The 23,832-nt window shown below is 44.7% G+C and overlaps 1 protein-coding gene across 3 annotated transcripts in view; it reads left to right on the top strand.

Annotated features, from left to right (window-relative positions):
• CFAP57 (cilia and flagella associated protein 57) overlaps nucleotides 1-15,774 on the top strand; it is a 78,465-nt gene extending 62,691 nt beyond the window's left edge. For 2 of the 3 annotated variants that reach the window (XM_060206074.1, XM_007526114.3), the window contains 4 exons: nucleotides 33-167; nucleotides 249-392; nucleotides 9,450-9,582; nucleotides 15,373-15,774. In XM_060206074.1, coding sequence (XP_060062057.1) covers nucleotides 33-167; nucleotides 249-392; nucleotides 9,450-9,582; nucleotides 15,373-15,587 — 627 coding nt within the window. In that variant the 3' untranslated portion in view covers nucleotides 15,588-15,774. Of the gene's footprint in view, nucleotides 1-32; nucleotides 168-248; nucleotides 393-1,916; nucleotides 2,033-9,449; nucleotides 9,583-15,372 lie in introns of those variants that run through there. The other variant, XM_060206075.1, reaches the window with a different exon arrangement.
• The last annotated feature ends 8,058 nt before the right edge of the window (nucleotides 15,775-23,832 follow it).

Below are 23,832 nucleotides of genomic sequence, written 5' to 3'. Positions count from 1 at the left end.
CTACAGTGCCAAGAAAATGTCTCTGATGGCAGGAACGGGATCTGGAGGCGCTGGTCAAACGGTTTAAGACAGACCTCCACAACTGCGTGGCCTACATCCAGGAGCCCCGGCAGCTGAAAGAGAAGGTTCGAGGGCTCTTTGAGAAGTATGTGCAGCGGGCAGACATGGTAAGTGCAGCCCCTCGCTGACCTCCCCTGTTCTGCAGAGCATCCTCCTCCCCTCATGGAGAACCCTCCTTCCCCCACCAGGTGGAGATTGCAGGGCTGAACACGGACCTGCAGCAGGAGTACTCCCGCCAGCGGGACCACCTGGAGAGGAACCTGGCAACTCTCAAGAAGAAGGTGGTCAAGGAGAGCGAGCTGCACCGCACCGACTATGTCCGAATCATGCAGGTACCCCAATACTCTCCTCAGCTCCCACATGGGAAGCTGCCAAGGACCCCTCCAAAGCAGCCTGTCTACAAGGCTCCTCAAATGTCCAAGCAACTCACTAGCTTTCCTAAGGTTTTCTCTTTCTTCCTCTGACCTCCCAGTACCCTGCCCAGATGATTTTCCAGATATTTCCATGCTCAGCCTGTGCCCATGAACTTCTCCCCCATCATTTCTCCAGGCACCCCTACCCCCTTTTTCTTCTCTGTCCCCTCTTTGTGCAAAGCACTCCTGTGTCTGTCTCTTTCATCTCACTGAGCCCTGCCTCTGGACCTTGGTCCAAGTATCTTTAGGTTTCCTGAGTCACACTCTCCTTTCTCCACCTCTATTTCCAACTCTCACTTCACCATACTTTGTTTCACTGCTTTCTGTTCTGCTGCTTGTATCACATACAGAACACTCTAACTCTCTGCAGCTTCATATGATGTCCCTGAAGCCTTAGGTCTCTACCCTTATCTCTTGGGTCCAGAGCTAGCCACACCTACCCTCAGATCTGGCCCCTCTCTGCCTTAATGAACCTTCCACACCCACTTCATTGGGTGCTCTGCAGGTTGATCAGAAGCCTGACCCCATTACTGCCGCCTCCACATAAGCACATTATCAGGTCTGTCAGTTGGGATGCTTCAGCCATATTTCTGCCTGGTTATCAGTATCGTCTGAGGCAATTAATGTGAATTAATATCAGAAGAGAACATCAGAATCACACTTATAAGGCACATACCTTTTAATGTTCACATTTCTTCAATGCCATAATTAAAATACTGGAATGGGATGGGTTGAAGTTGGAATTGAAACAAACCAGTTCCTACTTGGCAGCTCACATGCATCTGGGCAGAGCTCACTGAATTTCAGGCCAGACCCAGACCTCACAGCCAGCCCCCACACTGCCAAGCAGTTCACACTGTCAGACTACCATCTGCCTCCTAGGCTGTAAAAGCAGGTGGAGCTCCAGAGAGAAGTGGGTTCAAGTGGTGGGCCTCTTAGGCCACCAGGAGCTGAGACCCAGAGCCCCTGCTAAGGATCTCAAGTACCCCCAAACATGGAGAGCCCACTGAGGCTCTGGGGTGCCTCTAAGCTTATTTGCCCACTGGTGACATTGCTGAGCTTGGGCCTGTACCCTGCCACCAGAGCCCAGGCTTGAGGCATCCTTCAGGGTCTGGGTCCTTCTCTCCATACCAGGCACACACCCAAGGTAATACCAGCCCAAGGAAAAGGAAAATAAGACCCCAGGCTAGCCAGAGAGTGTAAGTGTCAGCACCAGGCTACTCAAGCTGGCATGAGCTCTTCTTTTGTTCCCCACCACCACCACCCCCAACTCCTGCTGGGCTAGGGTGAGAGTCAGAGTATAGGGAGCTGAGACCTGAGCAGGTCTGCAGCCCAGCCTTGCCGCGCCCTGTTAGCTGACAGAGGGAGCCTTCAACAAGGGAGATTCCTAGAAGAGTGGTTTCTGGAACCACATTATAAGCTAGCTGTGTGCTTTCACTCCAGAGGAGTGTTCCCAGGCAGCTGCAGGAAGGAAGAGGGGACCCACCCTCAGCCAAGAAGACTCCTTGTTCATTACTCTACAGAAGATGTTGGTAGACTGGAAGATTCAAACAAACAAACAAAAAATACTATTCTGTCATAATATGTTGTTATTTTCTTTGATCTTCAATTGGGGTGATGGTGGGGGAAAGAGGAGCCAGGAATTGTCCAAACTGACAAACCTGGGCTCAGAACCATGCTGCCTTTGGGTGGTGAGATCTCTGAGCTCTCACAGAGAGAACAGGGCTGTGAAGACCCTGCAGGTATATCCTGCCTCAGCTGCTTCTTTGCAGGAGACCCTAAGCAAAGTCCCACCTTCTTCAGGAGTCAACCTCCAAGGCAGGAACACCATCCTGAGCAAATCCCTACAAGAACTGGATATGAGAGTCATGTCAGTCTATGACCATACCATCGTGAACATGCCCAGTCTCATCTGATCTCAGAAGCTAAGCAGGGTCAGGCCTGGTTAGTAGTACTTGAATAGGAGAGTTCAAGTCATTTGGATTCTGGTACAAATTCTAAAATGTGCCATTTCCCTGCCCTTTGTCCAAAGGAAAGACATGTTCAAGCATTAAGGTTGAAATCCAGTCTAAGACCCTGGGGACGGGGGCACAGGAAAAGAGACTAGCATCTCCCCCCACACCCCCTAGCTGGTGGCCCCTGATATACAGGATCGGGCTGTGCTGTACCTGCAGACCCCAGGGCCCTGACACTTCAATCCAGAAAGGCCATGGAGGGGCAGGGCAGACAAGGCATGTGAGAGAAACTCATTAGAAAACAGAGAAAATGAGGTCACTGTCTCATCTGTATGTTCAGACAGGTACAGGGCCTCCCCACTCATTCAGGCTTGCAGATAGGAAAATCAGAGTTGCTATGGAATACAAACATCTAGGGCACAGGCTTCATTCAGGACATAGTTCTGAGAGCTTCTTATATGCCAAGCTCTACACCAGCAGCCATGGAGGATCCCAAGATGAATGGTCATACTTGCCCTCACAGCGCTGACAGACACTGATAATCACTGCTTGGTACAGTGCCGACTATGCGATGGCCCCATGGGAGAGGCTGTGCTTTGGGGACTCGGGAATGTTTTAGAGTGGGGATGATGTTTGAGCCTTGCGGGGTGAGTGGTGGATGGTCAAGGAGGCTTTTAAATAAAGAGCATAACCTGTGAATGGGGAGGGTTTGGAGGCCCAGGAGGGGCTACAATTTACTTTAATGAAGTTTCAGGGACAAGGAGAAGGAGCCTACTAGAGTGTTGGGGAAAGAACACTTGCCTTGAAAGAGCTCTCATGCCACAGAAAGAAGCATGAAATTAGACCAGCAAGATGACTCGCCTGGAAGGGTGCCCACTTTGCCATGCACACAACCCAAACTCAAGCCCTGGCACTGCACAAGAGTACTAGGGCACTGGGGAACTTTAGTGTTGTAGTCAGTCTCTCTCTGTGTCAAAAAAAAAAATTAACCCAGAGTGGTAAAGCCCTGGGATAAAAAGTGAGAGACATAAACATCAAGTTTATCTCCTAAGCAGATGCCACCCCAGATGCTTAACTCAAGTAGGGGTGTTACCTGTTCTAAAAAGGCTGTCGGCAGGGTGGAAAGGCTGGAGGACATAGAGGCAGGTGGCAAGAAAGCCTATTAGAAGATGACTGCAATTAAGGGGAAATGAGAAAAGCTTGGAAGGGAGAACATGATGGCAAAAGGCATTTCAAAGAAGAAATAACTAGAAATGTCAGGTGAGGCATGAGAGGAAGGTTGTAAGAAAAGCGGGAAAATGATTCATTTGTGCTGTCAGGTAGATGGCGATGACAACCCCCTCCCCCCACTGACCCGGCCCCAACCCCCTACTGCCAAATGTGGGTTGTAGAAAGCTGCCACTGATGCAGAGCTTCCAGATTCACCAAATAAAATCCATTGCCAGCTATTTCCACAGTGCCAGGCACTGCCATGTTCTTAGAGGTGTCGACTCAGGGAAGGCCAGTAAGGGGTGCTGTAGGCATTCCCTCCCTTCTTTCCCCAGCACTGGCATCTAAAAGGTCTGTCAGTCTAATTCTGTCTACCAAAGGCAGTGCTGGCCAGCTGCCCTCTATTTAGAAGGATTTCTGTGTAACTAGACCTGGGCATCACCCAGTCAGCCCTTCTTACACATCCCAAGCTAGCACTTGATGGGTTCCAGGTCAGACTTTCCTTCTACAGAGCAGCTGGGTGGAGGGTTGAAGAGTTGGAGGGTTGGAGGGCAGGGAAACTTCTGCTGGCCAGCAAGGAGGGATCAGGAAAAGAAGACTCAGCAAACCTGCTATGTTTGCACTTCTAATTTACAAAGTACATGCAGTTCACCTCATTGTGACCTCTAGGTTCCACCCTGGATAATACTCTTCAGGGAGCCCAAACTTGGACTCTCAGAGGGATTTTCTAACTATTGTCCTACACCATACTAGAATGGAGGTGGTGTGCATGAGAAAAGAAAGGGGAGTCTCGAAGGGAGCAGTCAGAAGAGCTGGCACTGTGTCTGGAATTCCAGTCTGCCACTGACATACCACCTCTGTCTATTCCTCTGAAAATGAGTCTACTAATACCTCTCTTGTGAGGTTGCTTTAGGAATAAGTGAAGTAATGCATAAAAAGTATCTGGTACATTGCATCAACCCCACCACCCTTGAACACTCTAATTTTCATCAAGTATTTAGCGCTCAAATCCTGCTTGCCTTGCCTCCTTTTGGCTCTGACTTAAAACACTCCTTCCTGGGAGTGCAGTGGGTTAAGTGCAGGTGGCACAAAGCACAAGGACCAGCATAATGATCCCAGTTCGAGCCCCCAGCTCCCCACCTACCAGGGAGTCGCTTCACAGGTGGTGAAGCAGGTCTGTGGGTGTCTTTCTCTCCCCTTCTTTGTCTTCCCCTCCTCTCTCCATTTCTCTCTGTCCTATCTAATAATGATGACATCAGTAACAACAATAACTACAACAACAATAAAAAACAACAAGGTCAACAAAAGGGAAAATAAATAAATATAATTTTAAAAAAAAACCTTCCTGCCCCCTCACCTATGCAGCAGACCCTTCTCACACTGGGTAAGTGCCCTGATTCAGACTCCCCTGGCTCCTTCCTGCATTGTATCCAAGCTGGCACAATAACCAGAACACAGTGGGCATCCAAGTTCTTAGGTAATCTTTATGAGTAAATGGACAGAACAGGAAAACTGAGCTTCATGGAGCCATCAGCCTCAATAACACTCTGATACAGATTAAATCATGCCCTCAAGATCTACTTAGGTGACAGACATAGTGGAGTCATATCATGCTGGCAGTGGGGTCAGAAACAGGCCTTCTCTAGAGGAAGATGACCAGAGGGCTCTGAACTCCAGTTCCATAGGGACTTGGAGAGAGAAGAGGAAAAAGAAAAAGAGAAAGAAAGGGAGGACATTCAGAAGTAGTAACAGATGTAGGTGTGACTTAGAAAGGAAGAAATGGCAGGGTCATAGGAAAAATAATATTCAGACATAAAATCAGCTAGGACTCAGTGACAAAACACATGCAGATAACCAAAAGGGGAAAGTAACCAAGCCTGTAGGCAGAGAGAACTGGAGAAATGGTGCCTTCAGTCTCTAATCTTTATCCCAACAACTATTATTTTATTGAAGGGAAGCTAAGTGACAGCATCTACATGGAGTGAGAGAGCCAGGGAGTGAGCAGGTTTGCCTGTGAATTCCTTAGGGCTCTCCAACACTCATCTTCCCTGCCTGACCCTTACCCCCAGCTTGTCATTTCCTCATTAGTAAGAATCATGTCTTAGTAAACTTGGCATCTGCTACATTAGTTATTCATTTATTGACCCATCCCACAAATAGGCACCCACCACCTCCTCTATGAAAGGCTGAGTCCAAGGTCTTAGAACTCAGTAAGTGTTTAACTGATCACATCCTGAGGCTTGGAGAGGTTTTGGGAACAGAAACTATCAGAGTTTGACTGAAGGAAAGCTAGAAAGGCAGCATGAGAGAGCCATCTCAAGGACTGGATTGGTTACAAAGGTAAAAGATCAGATGAGAGAAACCTGCTGACTTCAGAAAAAAAGCAGGCACGAAGTCTCACCTAATCAAAAGGGATTAGTAGTAGTCCCTGGGCATTTCACCCAGGAGGAATTTTGTTTGTTTGTTTGTTTTGTTATGAGGAATCCTGAAATGTAGTGATAAGATGAAAAGCTGAACACATATGTGACTTGGTTAGATGAAGAGATGTGAAAGGAAACTGATATGCTGGGGTGCCGCAGCTCCTTCCTGCTCTCCAGGGAGAGACCCATAGCAGAGGGCTGCTTGCCAGGACTCAGTGGAACAGAGCATGAGCTCAGCTTGTTTGGAAGCGCTGACCACCCAGTGCTCTGCTTGTCCCTGGTGAAAGCACGCTTTGTTCCTGGCACAGGTCTATGTGGTTTTCTGTGGACTTGGCCTGCCTTTGCCTTTTTTGGTACTCAACCCTCAGGGCCCTTGCTCCCTGCAGGCAGGCCAGGCCCACACACCAGCAGCAGCATCTCCCAGGAGCTGGTTAGAAACACTGAAGCTCGGGAAAGTCTCCATACCCAGGCTCTTCTGGTGCTGCCCTTGCTGGAACCTGTGAGAGGCACAGCCGCAGGCTAGCAGAGAGCTGAGGCTGTGGCTGTCAGAGCATGAAGGTCATTGCTGGACACCAATGTAGACACCCTTGATACCCTTTTGCTGAGAGTAACAAGGAAGGCTTTATGGAAAGGGAAGTGCCTGCTCAGTTCTGACAGCAGAGCCCCCACCAGTGGCCCCCAGCAGCCTCTGCACCTTTACTTTTCCCTACTGTCTTCTCTCACTTTGGGCTCCAGTGGTGCAAGACTGCCCCAAGTCCCCCCACACCAGCTGTGTCATACTTCTGTGTCATGGCTCCTACTGTTTTGGTTATCTGAAACTCCTCTGCCCTTTCTTTAGTAACTTCAAACTAGAGTTCAATTCCTAGGAAACTTCCCTATCCCACTCAGTCAGGCAGAGCTAAGTATCTTTCCTCTGCCTCTCTCCTCCATCACAGCAAAGTAGTCATGACCTAGATCTCCCTAAACCCCTCAAGTAAGGAGCCAGGTCTCAACTTTGTATATACTACATGCTCAACACAGTATCTGATAGATAAAATAAGTACTCAGTAAATACCATGTGGATGGGTAGGTGGGTGGATATTTGTCAAACATATGCAGGAGAACTGAACTTCCAGTGTATATAGCAAATGTTGATTTTTAATTGCCTATTTATTATTTATCATATATTTGTTATATTATTATACCCATATTAATTACTTGTCTTTGTTCCTCATTAAACATTATTCTGACAGGGAAAAAATCATATTCTGTTTGCATCCCAGTGACCTGATACCATGTAATTGCAAATTAAACAGATGCATTTTAATATCCTGAATAAAGCACAGCACAATATTAAGAAGCTAAGGGTTCTAGAGCCAGACTGCCAAGGTCAGAATCATGGCTTTAACACTTGTTTGCTATGTAATTAGGACAAATTACATAGTCTCTTTGGACCTTAAATTTTCTTCCTCTATAAAGCTGTGATTGCTATCCATTCACAGGGTTATAATGATACTTCATTGCATTAATTTTTTTTTGTTTGTGTATCTCCAGGGTTATTGCTGGGGCTCAGTGCCTGCACTACGAATCCACTTTTTAAAAATTTTTTATTAATATTTATTTATTCCCTTTTGTTGTCCTTGTTTTATTGTTGTAGTTGTTATTGTGGTTGTTATTGATGCCATTGTTGTTGGGTAGGACAGAGAGAAATGGAGAGAGGAGGGGAAGACATAGAGGGGGAGAGAAAGACAGACACCTGCAGAACTGCTTCACCGCCTGTGAAGCAACTCCCTGACAGGTGGGGAGCCGGGGGCTCGAACTGGGATCCTTAAGCCAGTCCTTGTGCTTTGCGCCACGTGCGCTTAACCCGGTGCACTACCACCCAAATCCTACACCAAATCCACTCTTTTTTCCCTTTTGTTGCCCTTATTGTTTATCGTTGTTGTTATTATTGTTGTTGGATAAGATAGAGAGAAATCAAGAGAGAACAGGAAGACAAAGAGGGCAAGAGAAAGACAGTCACCTGCAGCCCTCTTTCATTGCTTCATTGCATTCCCCTGCAGGTGGGGATCTGGGGGCTTGAACTGGGATCTTTACACCAGTCTATGTGCTTTGAGCCATGTGTGCTTAACCTGCTGTGCTTAATTTTTTTAAGATTTATTTATGGGACCTGGGTGGTGGTGCACCTTGTTGAGCACACACATTATAGTGGGCGAGGACCCAGGTTCAAGCTCCCAGTCCCCACTTGCAGCGGGGAAGCTTCATAAGTGGTGAAGCAGTACTGGAGGTGTCACTCTTTCCCTTTCTATCTCCCCTTCTCCTCTCAGTTTCTCTCTGTTCAAATAAATAAATAAATAAATAACTTTTTCAAATATTTGTTTATGGGAGGGCCAGGAGAGAGAGAACTAGAATATCACTCTGGTATATGCAATGCCAGAGATCAAACCCAAAGCCTCATGCATACAAGTCATGTGCTCTATCCATTGTACAGCTTCTCAGGCCTCATTACATTTAAATTATTATAAGGTGCTCAGAAAAGCACTGTTGTTTTTGAATGGATGGGAATGGGTTAGCTGAGTGTATCGTATGTTGCCAGGGTGCACCTGAAGGTAAGTTTGCTGCTGCCTTAAGAATGCAGGTCCAGGGAATCAGACAGTAGAGCAGCGGGATAAGCGCAGGTGGCACAAAGCAAAAGGACCAGCCTAAGGATCCGGTTTCAGTCCCTGGCTCACCCCCTGCAGGGGAGTCCCTTCATAGGCGGTGAAGCCTGTCTATCTTTCTCTCCCCCTCTCTGTCTTCCCCTCCTCTCTCCATTTCTCTCTGTCCTAACCAACAACAATGACATCAGTAACAACAACAATAATAACTACAATAATAAAACAACAATGACAACAAAAGGGAATAAATAAGTAAATATTTTTTTAAAATATACATTAAAAAAGAGTGCAAGTCCACCAACCAGGATATAAATGCCCCAGTACCCTGCCCCTCCAGGAAAAACATTAAGACAGGCTGGGAGTATGGATCAACCTGCCAACACCCATGTCTAGCAGAGAAGTAATTACAGAAGCCAGATCTTCCACCTTCTGCACTCCATAATGATCCTGGTTCCATACTCTCAGAGGGATAAAGAGTAGAAAAGCTTCCAATATGGAAGGGCTTGGATATGGAACTCTGATGGTGGGAATTGTGTGGAATTGTACCTCTCTTATCTGATGGTCTTGTCAATCATTAAATCAATAAAATTAAATTTAAACTGGGGGGATACCCCCAAAAGGAAAAAGAGAATTCATCTCAGTGTAGTCTCAACCTCACCCACTGCCCCACATCCTCAGTCTCCAGGCCATATTGAGGCTTCTGCCCACCCATCACTCACCCACCTGTAGTCACTTTCTTGCCCTTCTTTCTTGCAGGAAAATGTCTCCCTGATCAAGGAAATTAATGAGCTCCGCAGGGAGCTGAAGTTGACACGTTCCCAAGTCTATGATCTTGAAGCAGCTCTGAAACTAACCAAGAAACTCCGGCCACAAGATGTTCCAGAGACAGGTAATAGGGCAAAAGGAGATAAGCACTGGATCAAGGGACCCATGGAAGCCACAAGCAGCTCTTCTCTGGTTCCTAAGGTTGCATCTCTCCACCGTCTCTTTCTTTCTTTCTTTTTTTCTTTTTTTTTTTTTTTTTTACCAGAGCACTGCTCAGCTCTGGCAGTGGTGCCTGGGATTGAACTTGGGACTTTGGAGCCTCAGGCATGAGAGTCTGTACATAACCATTATGCCATCTACTCCCACCCCCAAGGTTGCTCATCCTATAGTAGTTCACACCCACACCCATGGTCTTCTGAGATCCTCTTCATGCCACACACCTGTCCACCAGAGGTTCAGTAAGGACATTAGGAAATTCAGTCTCTAAAATCTGAAGCCTGTAGGGCTAGCTGTGGCTTCAGAATGCAGAATCTTGCAGACTGTAAGGAACATGTGCCACATGCTGTATATTGCATCACACAGAGAAGGAGCCTGAGGAGTGAATTCAGTGCCAGCTAAGTGTCACTTTTGCCTCATTGCTTTTCTTGCTCTCTAGTTATTTCCTCCCACATCCACCACAGATTTTTTTCCATGAAGGTTATTGATTGGGATCAGTGTGTGCATTCCTGATAGCTATTTTTATTTCTTTTTCATTTATTTTTTAAGATAGAGACAGAAGTAGAGAGGGGGAGAAGAAGAAGAGAGAGACCTATAGCACTGCTCCATTGCTCGTGTAGCTTCCCCTCCTCAAGGTGAGGACCAGGATTATTTTGCAGCAAACCAAACATCATGTCATGTATACAAAATAGTTTTATTCCAGGAAGGTCTTTTCCTTTTTTTAATTTTTTTTCCCTTTTGTTGCCCTTGTTATTTTTTATTGTTTTTATAGTTATTATTGAAGTCATTGTTATTATTATAGTTATTATTGAAGTCATTGTTAGGACAGTGAGAAATAGAGGAGGGGAAGACAGAGAAGGGAAGAGAAAGATAGACACCTGCAGACCTGTTTCACAGCCTGTGAAGCGACTCCCCTGCAGGTGGGGAGCCAGGGGCTCGAAATGGGATCCTTAAGCCAGTCCTTGCGCTTTGCGCCACATGCGCTTAACCTGCCGACTCCCCACTCCAGGAGGATTTTATTTTTAACAGTTGAAGAGAGATACTACCAGTTGTCTGCCTTGATCATAAGGAACTTAAATTTGACCTGTGATTTTTAACATGGGACCACCAAGACAAGTTGGCTAAAAATATACACCTTCAATTGTTTAAGGGAAATGATTGGCCAACTCAACTAATTATCATAATTATTTATCTGAAGGTCCCCATCCCCAAACCACTATTTTAGTTTTGGCATAATTTATATTAAGTTTTCAGGTATACAACAATTAACTAACAGATCTAATAAATATGTCTACTTTTTTCACTTCTTTAAACTATGTCATTTAAGTGTTTAAAATGTATGATTGACAACATACTAAAATGCCATAAATCATAAGATTAAGAAAACACAAAAGAAAATAAGAGACAGAGAACTCTGAAAATGGGTAGGTACCTGACTTTTATGTATTTATTTCCTTTTTTATGAGAGCACTGGTCAGCTCTGGCTTATGGTGGTGCTGGTAATTGAACCTGGGACCTTAGAGTCTCAGGCATGAGAATCTTTTTGCATAACCATTATGCTATCTCCCTCTCTTTATAACTGATGTTAAAGATTCATAAAACCTGAGACTTAGCCCAGATGTGGGGAACCTATAAGAAGCATGTTTATGCTATCAACCCCTTAAAAGGATCAGGAATTAATAGAAACATATCTCTGAAACCAAACCTAGAGATAAGAGGGAAAATCTCTCAGACGCTATTAGACTTACCTAGTATCCAACACAGTAGAAAAATAGAACCACACCACCTTTATCATTATGAAAGTTTAGAATAGTAGAGTACAAATTTTCAAATCCTCCAAACTTCCTCCAAAATGTATAGGGGGAAGTTTCAAACAAAGGATTAAAAATTCAAATTGAACAATATAAAACCAACACATAAAAAAATCAGTTGCAATGTGGTCCGGGAGATGGTGCAGTGGCTAAGGCACTAGACTCTCAAGCATGAGGTCCTGAGTTCAGTCCCCAGCAGCACATGTACCAGAGTGATATCTGGTTCTTTCTCTCTCTCCTCCTATCTTTCTCATTAATGAATAAATGAAATCTTAAAAAAAAATTTTTCTAAATCAGTTGCATTTTTGTACACTAACAAAGAATAATCTGAAAATAAATTAAGAAAAAAAAAAAAGCATGGGGCCAGATGATGTGGTAGAGTGAAAACATTACCATGTGAAAGGACCCAAGTTCAGCTCCTGGTGCCCACTTGATGTAGGAAAGCTTCATGAGCAGTAAAGCAAGTCTACAGGTATCTTTGTCTTCCTCTTTTCCTCTTATCTTCCCCCTTCCTCTCAGTTTCTTTGTCCTATCACATAAAATAAGGTAAAAAGGTGGGGGGGGGATGACTGTGGGGAGCAGCAGATTCATAGTGCTGGCACTGAGCTCCAACAATAACCATAGTGGCAGAAAAAAAACTTCATATATTTTTAAAATTTTATTTAGTTATTTATTGGATAGCGGCAGTCATAAATCAAATGGGAAGGGGATAATATGGAGAGAGACAGAGGGATACCTGCAGCCCTGGTTCACCACTTGCAAAGCTTTCCCCCTGTAGGTGGGGATGGGGACTGAAACCCAGATCTTGTGTATTGTAAAATGTACACTCAACCAGGTATGCCACCACTCACCTCCCCCCAAAATATTTTGATTTAAAAAAGAATATAACAGAGGATTACTTTGACAATAATTTTTTGGATATGACACCAAAAGCACAGGCAACTAAATAAAAAATAAACTACATCAACATTTAAAACTTCTGTGCATTAGAAAAACAATAAAGTAAAAGACATCATATGGAATGGGAAAAACATTTTTATTTATTTATTTTAAAAAGGAGACATTAACAAAACCCTAGGATAAGAGGGGTACAACTCCACACAATTCCCACCACCAAATCTCCGTATCCCATCCCTTCCCTTGATAGCTTTCCCATTCTTTATCCCTCTGGGAGTATGGAACCAAGGTCATTGTGAGTTGCAGAAGGTGAAGGGTCTGGCTTCTGTAATTGCTTCCCCACTGAACAAAAGTGTTGACTGGTCAATCCATACTCCCAGTCTGCCTCTCTCTTTCCCTAGTAGGGTGGGGCTCTGGGGAAGCGGAGCTCCAGGACATATTGGTGGGGTCGTCTGTCCAGGGAAGTCTGGTCGGCATCATGCTGGCATCTGGAACCTGGTGGCTGAAAAGAGAGTTAACATACAAAGCCAAACAAATTGTTGAACAATTATGGACCTAAAGGCTGGAATAGTGCAGATGAAGTGTTGGGGGGGGGGGGTACTCATTGCAGTCTATTGTGTACTTTTGCTTTCAGGTATATATTTTGCCCTAGTTTATGGATACATGTGAACATATACTTTATCTCATGGGACCTGGTCTATATCTAGGTTTTGGGACTTTGTTAGGAAGTGAACTGCCTGGAATGGAATTAGAGAATACTATGAAAGGAAAGGTCTCACCTGAGTAATGAAGCTGAAGGGTTGTCATTCCACACCTGAAGTCTCTGGACACAGTCTGAAGTGAAGCATGCTGGGGTGGCACTCATTGCATTGATTAGGTTGGGATTGGCGAATGCAGTATTATTTGGTATGAATTGAGAGAAGCATGCAGGAAAGTGCACCCCACCCTAAGGTTCCAGGACTGGGGGAAATATAGGCTCTATAGTGGAAATGTGAGGTTCCTGTTGTCTTAAGGTTCTAGAAGACAATAGATAGTTATTGTTATCATCACATTATTTGGTAATTGGGTTAACTTTGAAAAGTCTCTTTGTTAGGATTTGCTGTATAATACCCAGCATCTTGTATATAGTTGTGCCACCGGTTGCTTCTATTCTCCCTGGTGGGGAAAACATTTTCAAATCATGTATCTGATAGGAGGTACTATGTGTATAGATAGTAAAATATTATTCAGCCTTAAATAGAAAATTGTGACACATAATGCATTGATGAATCTTGAGGATATTACATCAAGTGAAACAAACCTTTCATAAATAACAACAACAAAAAAAGGCAAACACTGTATGGTTCCATTATGTGAGATACCAAGAGCAGTCAAATCTAAAGAATATAGAAAGGTGATTGCAAAGGGGAGGGGAGGTGGGGAGTTGTTTCACAGGTGTGAAGTTTCAATTTTGTAAGATGAGAAGAGTTCTGGGGATTATTTCCACAACAGTGTGAATGCACTTAACACTGCTAAACTGTGCACTTAAAAATGGTAAAATTTAAAAGGTGGCACATTTAAAAAGATGGTTCAGGAGCCCAGGAGGAAGTGCAATGAATAAAGTGTTGGATTTGCAGACATGGGGTCCCAAGTTCAATCTACAGCACTACATGTGCCAAAATAATGCCTTGATCCCCCCCTCTCCCCACACACACAAATAAAATCTTTAAATTAAATAAATGAGTGAAAAATGATGTATTGCATCATATATATACATATATGTATATATATGTATATATATACATATATGTATATATACACATATATATATGTATATATCTCTATATACATATATATATATATAGAGAGAGAGAGTTAAAGTTGAAGTTTGCAAAGGTTGCTACAGGGAAGGAGTTTGTTGACTGGACCTAAAGTTCATCTGGGACTGGAAACCTAGAATTGAATTTCATGTGGATATTCTTTCAATAGCACACAGCTGGCCAGATGTGAAAGCAGAGTCACTGAATGCTTAGATGATCTCAGGTTTGGGTTGTGCAGGGCATATGGGTCAAAGGACAAAACACTGGAATACCAGAAATGTTGTCAGGGAAAAATGGTCAACAAAACTTGCTATATAGGCCTAACCTGAGCAGAAAAGCAAGTCAGTCCAAAAGGAACCCATTGGTAGGTGAAATCAGAGTTATCTGAAGTCAGAGAACAGTAAAATCTGCTGTAAAAGTGGTTTTGAGGAGAGAATGGAAAGACTTCACAGAAGCTGGACCAGGGTGTGACCTAAACAAGGAAGACTTAGGAATGGGTGCCAGCAGGGCCTGAAGGTCAAGGACATTCAGGGTGGAAGCTCAGCCTTGATAGCCAGGGGCTAAAATGATCTGTGGACCCTGCTGGGCATCAACTCTACCCGGGATGATGGCAGCACCTGAGACAGGAGGATAGCTGAAAGTCTCCCAGGAACAAGAATGAGAGGTTGATAGGTAGCTTTGTACCTATACAAAGAAGGGTAGAAAGAGGTCCTGTTTCCAGGAACAAGGATTTCAGTGAAACATGAAGACTGGCCATCTGGAGGTCCACCTAGCTCAGTGGGAGGGTACCACTGCTGCCCAGCCCCTCAGTAAATGTTTGAGGTAGGTAGGGCAGAAGAACTAGTTTCTAAAAAGCTTTATGGTAGGACACGGCACTGGTAGAGTGCATATATTGTAACCAAGTACAAGGACCTGGGTTCAAGCCCCTGGTCCCCTTGTGCTTCATGTGCAATGAGGTTATGTTACAGGTATCTCTCTGTCTCTCTCCTTACCTCCCCTCCCTTCTCAATTTGTCTATGTCCCTATCAAAAAAGGGAAAGAAGAAAAGATAGCTGCCAGGAACAGTGGATCCATCATGCAAGCACCACCAAGCCCCAGTGATAACCCTGGTGGCAATAAAATAGATAAATTTTTAAAAATTTGTAGCTGTCCAGTAAGATGCCTACATTAGTCTTGTTCTGTCCCCTACAGTGCCCAGTGAGAAAGTGCCCAGTGTGGCTCCCACTATGAGACTCGATGAGCAAGAAGAAACGGGGAGAATCATTGAAATGCAGCGGCTAGAGATCCAGCGCCTCCGAGACCAGATCCAAGAACAAGAGCAGGTCCCAGGCTTCCATCCAATAGCTGGAATCCGCCTTCCTTCCCTTCTCAACTCAGAAGTTGACTTTGAGGAGTACAACAGATGACCTCCTCTCAAAAGCCATCTCCAGCCACACCTGAGGTCATGCCAGACATCTGTCCCCAGGCTGATGGTGGGCTGGGGTTCCTGCAGTTCCTGTAGCACTAACCCCAGTGCTCCCCTGCCCTCTCTCCCCCTCTCTCCCCTGCCCTGGGGTGCTTAGGACAGGTCAGAATAAAGGTGTTTGCTCATGACCTTGTCCACCTCTCTGCTTAGCCAGGGAGCTCAGGAGTGGGGAAGAACAAGAGGGGGCCCTGAGGACTGGAGTTTCCAGCTCATGCACATCAACAGTGGCCTCTCAGGGGTCACACCAGACCCAATGCTGGCCCTCCAGGGTGGGCTGCCTACTCCCCTCCTCACTTCCCACTTGTATGCCCCCTCTCCAGCCAAGTAAGCAGACGAAGAGTCTCTTTTTGAAACTTGATGGACTTCTGTTTCAGAGGACAGACATCTGCTATGATCTCTGTGGAAAGATGAGAGTGAAATAATGAGAATGACAAAGTGACTAGAATTTCCTTCTGAGTCTTTATTATCCCTGGCTGTGTTGATAAAACTGTAAACAGACCTCTGCCCTTATTTCTCATCACTCCATTCCACTCAAGATGTATCAGCTTTGTTCTGCTTCTCCATTTGGGAAAGAAGGCACCTGTTCTTCTAGGTGTCGCCTATATCAGGTGACCCAGCTTCACAGACCAAGAAAGTTCTTTTTTTTTATGTTGTTGTTTTGTTTTTTTGTTACTGGTCCAACTTTCTCAGATAGAGAAACAGAGAAGTAGAGAAATGACACCATAGCACCAAAGCTTCACCCAACATGGTGGGGACCAGGCTTGAATCTGATTTTGCACAAGGTAAGGCAGGTGTGTTCCCAGGTGGGCTATCTTGCTGGCCATGATTGTTTTTATTTATTTTTATTTATTTTTTTAAATATTTATTCCCTTATGTTGCCCTTGTTTTATTGTTGTAGTTACAATTATTGTTGTTATTGATGCCATTGTTGTTGGATACGACAGAGAGATGGAGAGAGGAGGGGAAGACAGAGGCAGGGGAGAAAGATAGACACCTGCAGACCTGCTTCACCACTTGTGAAGCCACTCCCCGGCAGGTGTGGAGCTGGGGGCTTGAATCGGGATCCTTACACCAGTCCTTGTGCTTTGTGCTGCCTGCACTTAACCCACTGTGCTACCGCCCAACTCCCATGATTGTTTTTAAAGATGTACTTATTTTATGAGAGAGAGAGAGACAGATCGAGCACTGCTTTTGTGTGCAGTGACTGGAATTGAAACTGGGTCTAATGAGAGTATAGAATGTGCTCTACCCTTCTAAGGTGCAGGGGGAGGTAGTTTCTCTGCACTAAAAAGCAAAGGAATATCACACAGCTGTCTCTGCCTTTCCTACTCGTAGAGGTCAGACACCCCTGAAATGCTCCAATAAATATCCAGGCTCCCAGGTTAACCATCATCTGTACAACTGTCTAGATCTGAATATAACTACCCTCTTTTTCTTCTAGGTCCAATCCTCACCCTCCAAGCCACTCATAACCCTATTACTACATCCAAATGTCCCTCTCCTTTTTCTTTCTTTTTTTTGTTTATATTTTGTTTTTATTATTAAAACAATTTTTCTAATACCATTTTAACATTTGAATCTAAGGTCAAAATGATTACCTGCCCCAATTTCAGGACCCATCTTCCTCAGGTGTAGCATAGAGTATGTTGTCTAGCCTCCCTTTGGAGGATGGTACATTCTCTACTGTTGTTGATCCACATTGAGGGCAAGGTCCTATGAGGGCCTACAAAGGGCTCTATTTTGTTGTTGCTGATAGAGACAACAATGGAGAGAGGGATTTATTTGAGGTCTAGGCCCATCATGTCTGTTTGGGAATCTCAGGACTCCCCAAGTAGGGCCCCAGCTGTCCCTCCCCTCTTCTCTCTCTGGGACTTGATGGAGCTCGAGTTCAGAGCGCTCTTATCCTCTTCCTTCTATCACTGCTCCCCCACTAGGAGTTTGAATCAAATTTCTTTTGGGGTGCAGAAGGTAGGAGTTCTAGTTTCTATAATTGTTTCTCCACTAGACTTGGCACTGGCAGGTCAATCCATACCCGCAGCCTGTTTCTATTTTCCTAGTGGGGTAGAGCTCTAGAGAGGCAAGGTTCTAAGTCACACTGATGAAATTGTCTGCCTAGAGAAGTCAGGATGGAATCATGGTAGCATCTGCAACTTGGTGTCTGGAAGGTGATAGGACATAAAGTGAGAGAAAATGGTTGATGAACAGGAACCAAAAAATAGGAACAGAGCAAATGAGATTAGGGATCTTAGAGTGGAAGAAAGCTAAGAAGTCCATTTTAGGCATGTTTCTTTTTTATTGTTTTTTATTGTTGTTGTAGTTATTATTGTTGTTATTGATGTCATTGTTGGATAGGACAGAGAGAAATGGAGAGAGGAAGGGAAGACAGGGGAGAGAAAGATAGACACCGGCAGAGTTGCTTCACCACTTGTGACGCAACTCCCCTCCAGGTGGGGAGCCAGCCAGGATCCTTACGTGGGTCCTTGCACTTCACGCCACATGCACTTAATCTGCTGCGATACTGCCCAACTTCCTTTAGGCATGTTTCTATGGTAGTTTTTGCTTGAGTTTGATAGCTAGCTTGAAGTTGGATAAAAATATTGTCTGAGAAAATGGTGTCAAAGCAGAGAAAATGGATAGAAAGTTGGATTAGGCCAGAGAGTACCTCCCATTCTTAAAAATATTCTGTAGGGGGCGGTCAGGCGGTGGTGCAGTGGGTTAAGCGCATGTGGCACAAAGAGCAGGGACCAGCATAAGGATGAAGGTTCGAGCCCCGGTTCCCCACCTGCAGGGGAGTCGTTTCACAAGCAGTGAAGGTCTGCAGGTATCTATCTTTCTCTCCCCCCTCTGTCTTCCCCTCCTCTCTCCATTTCTCTCTGTCCTATCCAACAACGAACAACATCAACAATGGCAATAATAATAACCACAACAAGGCTACAACAACAAGGGCAACAAAAAGGGGGAAAAAATGGCCTCCAGGAGTGTTGTTTTCTCCAGGCTATGTTGTTTTCACCGGGCTGGCTTCATGGGCAGGTAACAGACGACCAGGGACTCATGGTTGAGCTATAGGCAGTATCTCTTTATTCATGCAGGACGCAGCACAATCTAAGAGGAGCTAAGTTAAACTCCAAGTACAGTACCGTAAAACTCACAATGCTGTCTTTATATATACTTGCCAAGTAAGGTGGAAACAGGATGTGACATAGAGAGGGTGGAGAGAAAAGTGACTGGTGAAAATCAAGACTGTGACAAAGAGGGGGCAGATTAGGCGAGAATCCTATCACTGAACCACAAATGCCCTGGAGGGAGGGTGGAACTTGTTAACAGTGGTTATGTAAATAGAATGAAGTGGTTATGTAAATAGAATAGTGTTAAGCAGGGGGAATTTAAACCAAATGAAACAGAAGGGGTCTCATGCATACCAACACAGGAGAGGTGGATTCATGGTGCAGGCACTGAGCCCAGCAATAACCCTGGAGGGGAAAAAAAAAAAAATATATATATATATATATATATTCATTCTGTAGGGAGTCAGGTGGTAGTGCAGCAGGTTAAGTGCAGGTGGCACAAAGCACAAGGATCAGCATAAGCATCCCAGTTCGAGCACCCAGCTCCCCACCTGCAGGGGAGTCACTTCACAAATGGTGAAGCAGGTCTGCAGGTGTCTTTCTCTCCCCCTCTCTGTCTTCCCCTCCTCTCTCCATTTCTCTCTGTCCTAGCCAACAATGACAACAACAATAATAACTACAATGATAAAACAACAAGGGCAGCAAAAGGGAATAAATATATAAATACAATTCTGTAGATAGAATTAACTATTTACCTCCATCCACTCTACCCAGGATATATATATAGCCCCAGAGCCTGAGTAGCCTCTGAGTCCTTATTGATCTGGAGCTCACAGCTCATGGTCACAGCTGGGAACATTGTAGGTTGCATTCATTTCAGGACCAGTCTTCCTCAAGTGGCAGGACAGGATACCCCAGCCTCCCTTCGGAGACTAGGGCAGTCCCTAGCATAGCTTCTATATGTTGAAGGCAAGGTCCTGGGAAGGCCCACAAGAGGGCTAGTGATAACATTCCTGATAGAAGTGACCGGTACCACCAGAGTTCTATATCCTCATCTCCTCCATTGAAAATTGCAGTAGTTGGGGCCGTGCAGTGGTGCACCTGGTTAAGTGCACACATTACAGAGACCCAGGTTCAAGCCTCTAGTTGTCACCTGCAGGGAGAAGGCTTCACAAGTGGTAAAGCAGTGCTACAGGTGTCTCTCTGTCTCTCTCCCACTTCCCTCTCAATTTCTCCCTATCCAATAATAAACAAATAAAATATTTTTTAAAAAGAAAATTGCCATAATTCTCCCAAGATCACAGGTATGGACTGACTTTATAGATAGATAGATATAGGTAGATAGGTAGATAGATAGATATAGACAGACAGATAGATACATATCCACTTTTTATATGGCCCTGCCTTCCCTTGCTTATTAAGTTACGCCTTCACCTATTACTACTTCCAAGTGTACTTACTTTTTTTTCCTCTTCTCTCTCAGATAAGAGAAACAGTGCCTGATTTCCTCTAGTGTTTTCCAGATTCACTTCCCTTTCTGTGACGGTATAAAAACAAGATTCCTGGTGATAGACACTTTGAGTCCTGATGGAATTGGCGTTCAGAGCCTTAGGTGGGCTCTCCTGGACTCCCTCCATTCCAAACTAGTACAGCTTTACCCTTGCAAAACAAACTGACTTCAAACAAGACAGAAGAGGTTAGCAAAGCCAGACACTAAGGGCACATTAGGACTCTGGCAACTATCTACAGGCCAGTGCTTGGCCCTGAAAGTCATTCCTTAGTGCTTCCCAAGCTCTTGCCAAACCAGCCTCTCTTCAGTCATTCTAAAAGGCCAAGTTCTCCCCTGCCCCAAGTCTTTCCACATACCATTTTCTTTGCTTGAAAAGCTCATGACCTTACACCTCACTTAGCTCATCCTTCAGAACTTAGCTGGAATATCACTTCCTTAGCAGGACAGTCTCTGATGTTCACACCTCCATCTAAATCCAACTGGTCATGGTGGCTTCCTTTGTACCCCTCATCACAGCACATCCAGGCATTATTTGGTGTCTGCCTCTGCAACTAGACTCTCCCTTCTTTGGGCTATGTCTGATTTTTTTTTTTACTTTTTTTTTTTTTAACAAAGAGGTTGAGAGATGGAGTGAAAGAAACCACAGCACCAAAACTTCCTTTAATGCAGTTGGGGCTGGGCTCAAACCTGGGTTGTGCACATGGCAAAGTGAGATATTTCACCAGCTGTTTACTTTTGTTTTCAGCTTTATTCTTTATTTGTTGGAGAGAAAGGGAGAGACAGAGAGTCAAGAAACATAGCAGGACTGCACCATCTAAGGAACTTCCCTAACATCATCCATGGTACACCCATGTAATGCTGGGTTTTAAACCCAGGACCTCACACACAGGAGGATGTGTATTTTACCAAGTGAACTATCTCCTGGAAGCAGGCTATGTCTGTTTTTAAAGTTTACTTGAGGGGACAGGGTGGTGGTGGTGCAACCAGTAGAGCACACACATTACCATATCTGAGTACCTGGATTTAAGCCCTCAACTCCTGCTTGTGAGAGAAGATTCATGAGCAGTGGAACAGTGCTGCAAGTGTCTCTTTCTCTTTGTCTCTTCCTGTCTCTCTCTGCCTCTTACCCTTTATCAAAGGAAAAGGAAAAAAAAAACTTTTCTAGAAACATCAAGAAGGCACCCAGACCCTGTGATAACCCAGGTGGAGAGAGAATAAAATAACAAGGTTCACTTGGGTAGTTGTGTAAAGAATAAATGAAGGGCTCTGATAGTGGGGAAAAGGGGCCAATTAGGAGGAAACTGTGGCTTGGACAAGATGGTGGCAGTGGAGGTGCAGAGAAGTGAGTCTGTCTAACTCAATGTTAGTTAACCAAAGAAAGAGGGAGAAGAATTGGGAGGAAGGAACATGAAAAAGAAACTGGGGTCTTCTGAGGACCAGAAGGAAATTCACCAGGGCTAGAGTATATCAACATTCCAATGACAATTTTTTTCAGTGTAAAAATGTCTTAGGAAGACTCAGAGGTGGCTTAGCAGGTAAGCAAGCACATTTCTTCCATGTGTGAGTTTTAATCTCTAGCACCACATGAGAGCACCAAAGACAGAAACCAAAGACAGGGTGGACCTCCATGGATCACATATTAGTGCTTTGTTCTTCCCTTTCTCTCTCTGTTTCTCTCTGTCTCTCTCTGTCTCTCTCTGTCTCTCTCTGTCTCTGTGTGTGTGTGTGTGTGTGTGTGTGTGTGTGTGTGTGTGTGTGTGTGTTCGAAAGAGAGAATAAAGGTTGTATAGGGAGATAGGGACGTGGTACTGTGATTGTGCATTTGCAGTGACCTGGGTTATAACATCACAGCATTAAAATAAAAAAGTCTTAATATCAATTTGCATTACATTTCATCTACAAAAGAGGCCTTGGGTTACATATGAGTAGGCTAAGTCCAAGCAGGAGTGAAGTCAATGGCACATAGATCCTACATGTGGGGCCCAGATTCAGCCCAGTGGCCTCCAAGCCCCATACTCTTAACCCTGCACTGGAAAGGCCTCCAAACAGAACATTTGGACAAATGGTAGAGTTTAGAGAAGGGACATTCAGAGAGTTCTTTTACTAGAAGTAAAAGGAGCTGACAATTTCACAATGAGCTCACCTGAGCCAGTCACTGGCCATTGTCCAGCTCAGGAGAACAAGGTGGAGGAGGAAAGCCAGGCCAGCCTGCCACAGCCTGGCAATTCAGCCAGCAGGTCATAGGGGGCAATCAAGAGTTTCCCGCACCAGTTCTGACATCAGAGGCACAACTTTGTTCACCTCTCTGCTCTGCCATCCATCCACGTCCCTAGATGAACTGGCTAGATGGCACTGGTTAGTGTCTGAGACCTTCATTGACAGTTTTCTGGATTCCAAGGGGAGGCTACAGGCACTCACACCACATGTTCTCAGCCAGTTGACACCTTGTCAATGGAGGGAGCCTATCTGTGGTCAACTCCAGCTGCAGCTTGGGGGCCCCTACTGATTGCCCTGAATTAGCATATGGACTGCACTATTTATTTATTTTTTTGTTCATATGTTTTATATTTTATTAATTTTTATTTATTAAAAAGGAAACACTGACAAAAAACATAGGATAAGAGGGGTACAATTCCCACCACCATCAAATTGCCAGGAGACTACTTTGGGCCAAACATGAGTCTGGGGTTCATCTCTAGGCAGTTAAATATACCCAGAGAAGTAACAAAATATGATGGTTGTTGGGCTTGATCCCTGTACTGAAAGATGGCCATTGTGAACAGGGCAGATGCTCCAAAAGGTATCTATGTGGAGGGATACTCACAGGGTCTGGGGAGGGGTATCTGCTACTGTGCCTGTGCTTTGTCTGGTTCCTGAGACTGTCCCACAGAATGGTAGGAACAGTGCTCCAGCTCCTGGCATAGTACCTGGTCAGAGAAGTGCTCATTACATCAGCTGTACTCCATACCCACTGTGCCTCCTCCTCTAGCCTTCATTCTTGCCTAACTGAGCTGCCCAACAACCTCTGCTTTGGGAATAGAGTTCAACAGCCTTGCAAGAGCTTCCTGCCTGGCCATTGTAGCTCCAAGTTATTTGATAAGAGCACAAGAAGAACAAAGACTTGCCCAATCAATGTTTAAACCAAGAAGTTTCAGGTTCTGTGTCACCCACCCACACAGAAAGTCCCCAGGGGGAAGGAGAGGAAAAATACCCTAATCTCCCATCCTGGATAAAGCCAGAATGGTTGGGTCCTGGGTCTGACTAGATTTGGTCCTTCTCAGGACCAGGAAGAAGTGTAGGTGTCAATCAGGTCCAAGCAGATTACATCATCAGCAAACCCTGCTACCCTGGTCTGCACAATGTAAGGAGAACCTTTATAGTATTTTGCAAAGTGACACATCCATGTGATCATCCAGAGATACACAGTGACTAGCCTGCCCTAAACTTTCCTTGGGGAGAAGAACCATCTCTAATTATTCTATCCTGTATGAGAGCCCAAAGATCCCTGTAACAATAGAACATTTGAAATGTAACTATTGAACTGAGATGCCTTGTAAGTACAAAACATATACCAAACTTTCCAGACTGCATACAAAATATGAAATTGAAAT

Source organism: Erinaceus europaeus, chromosome 13 (genome assembly GCF_950295315.1).
Source record: "Erinaceus europaeus chromosome 13, mEriEur2.1, whole genome shotgun sequence".
NCBI lineage: Eukaryota > Metazoa > Chordata > Mammalia > Eulipotyphla > Erinaceidae > Erinaceus > Erinaceus europaeus.
This window is presented reverse-complemented; position numbering and strand designations above follow the sequence as displayed.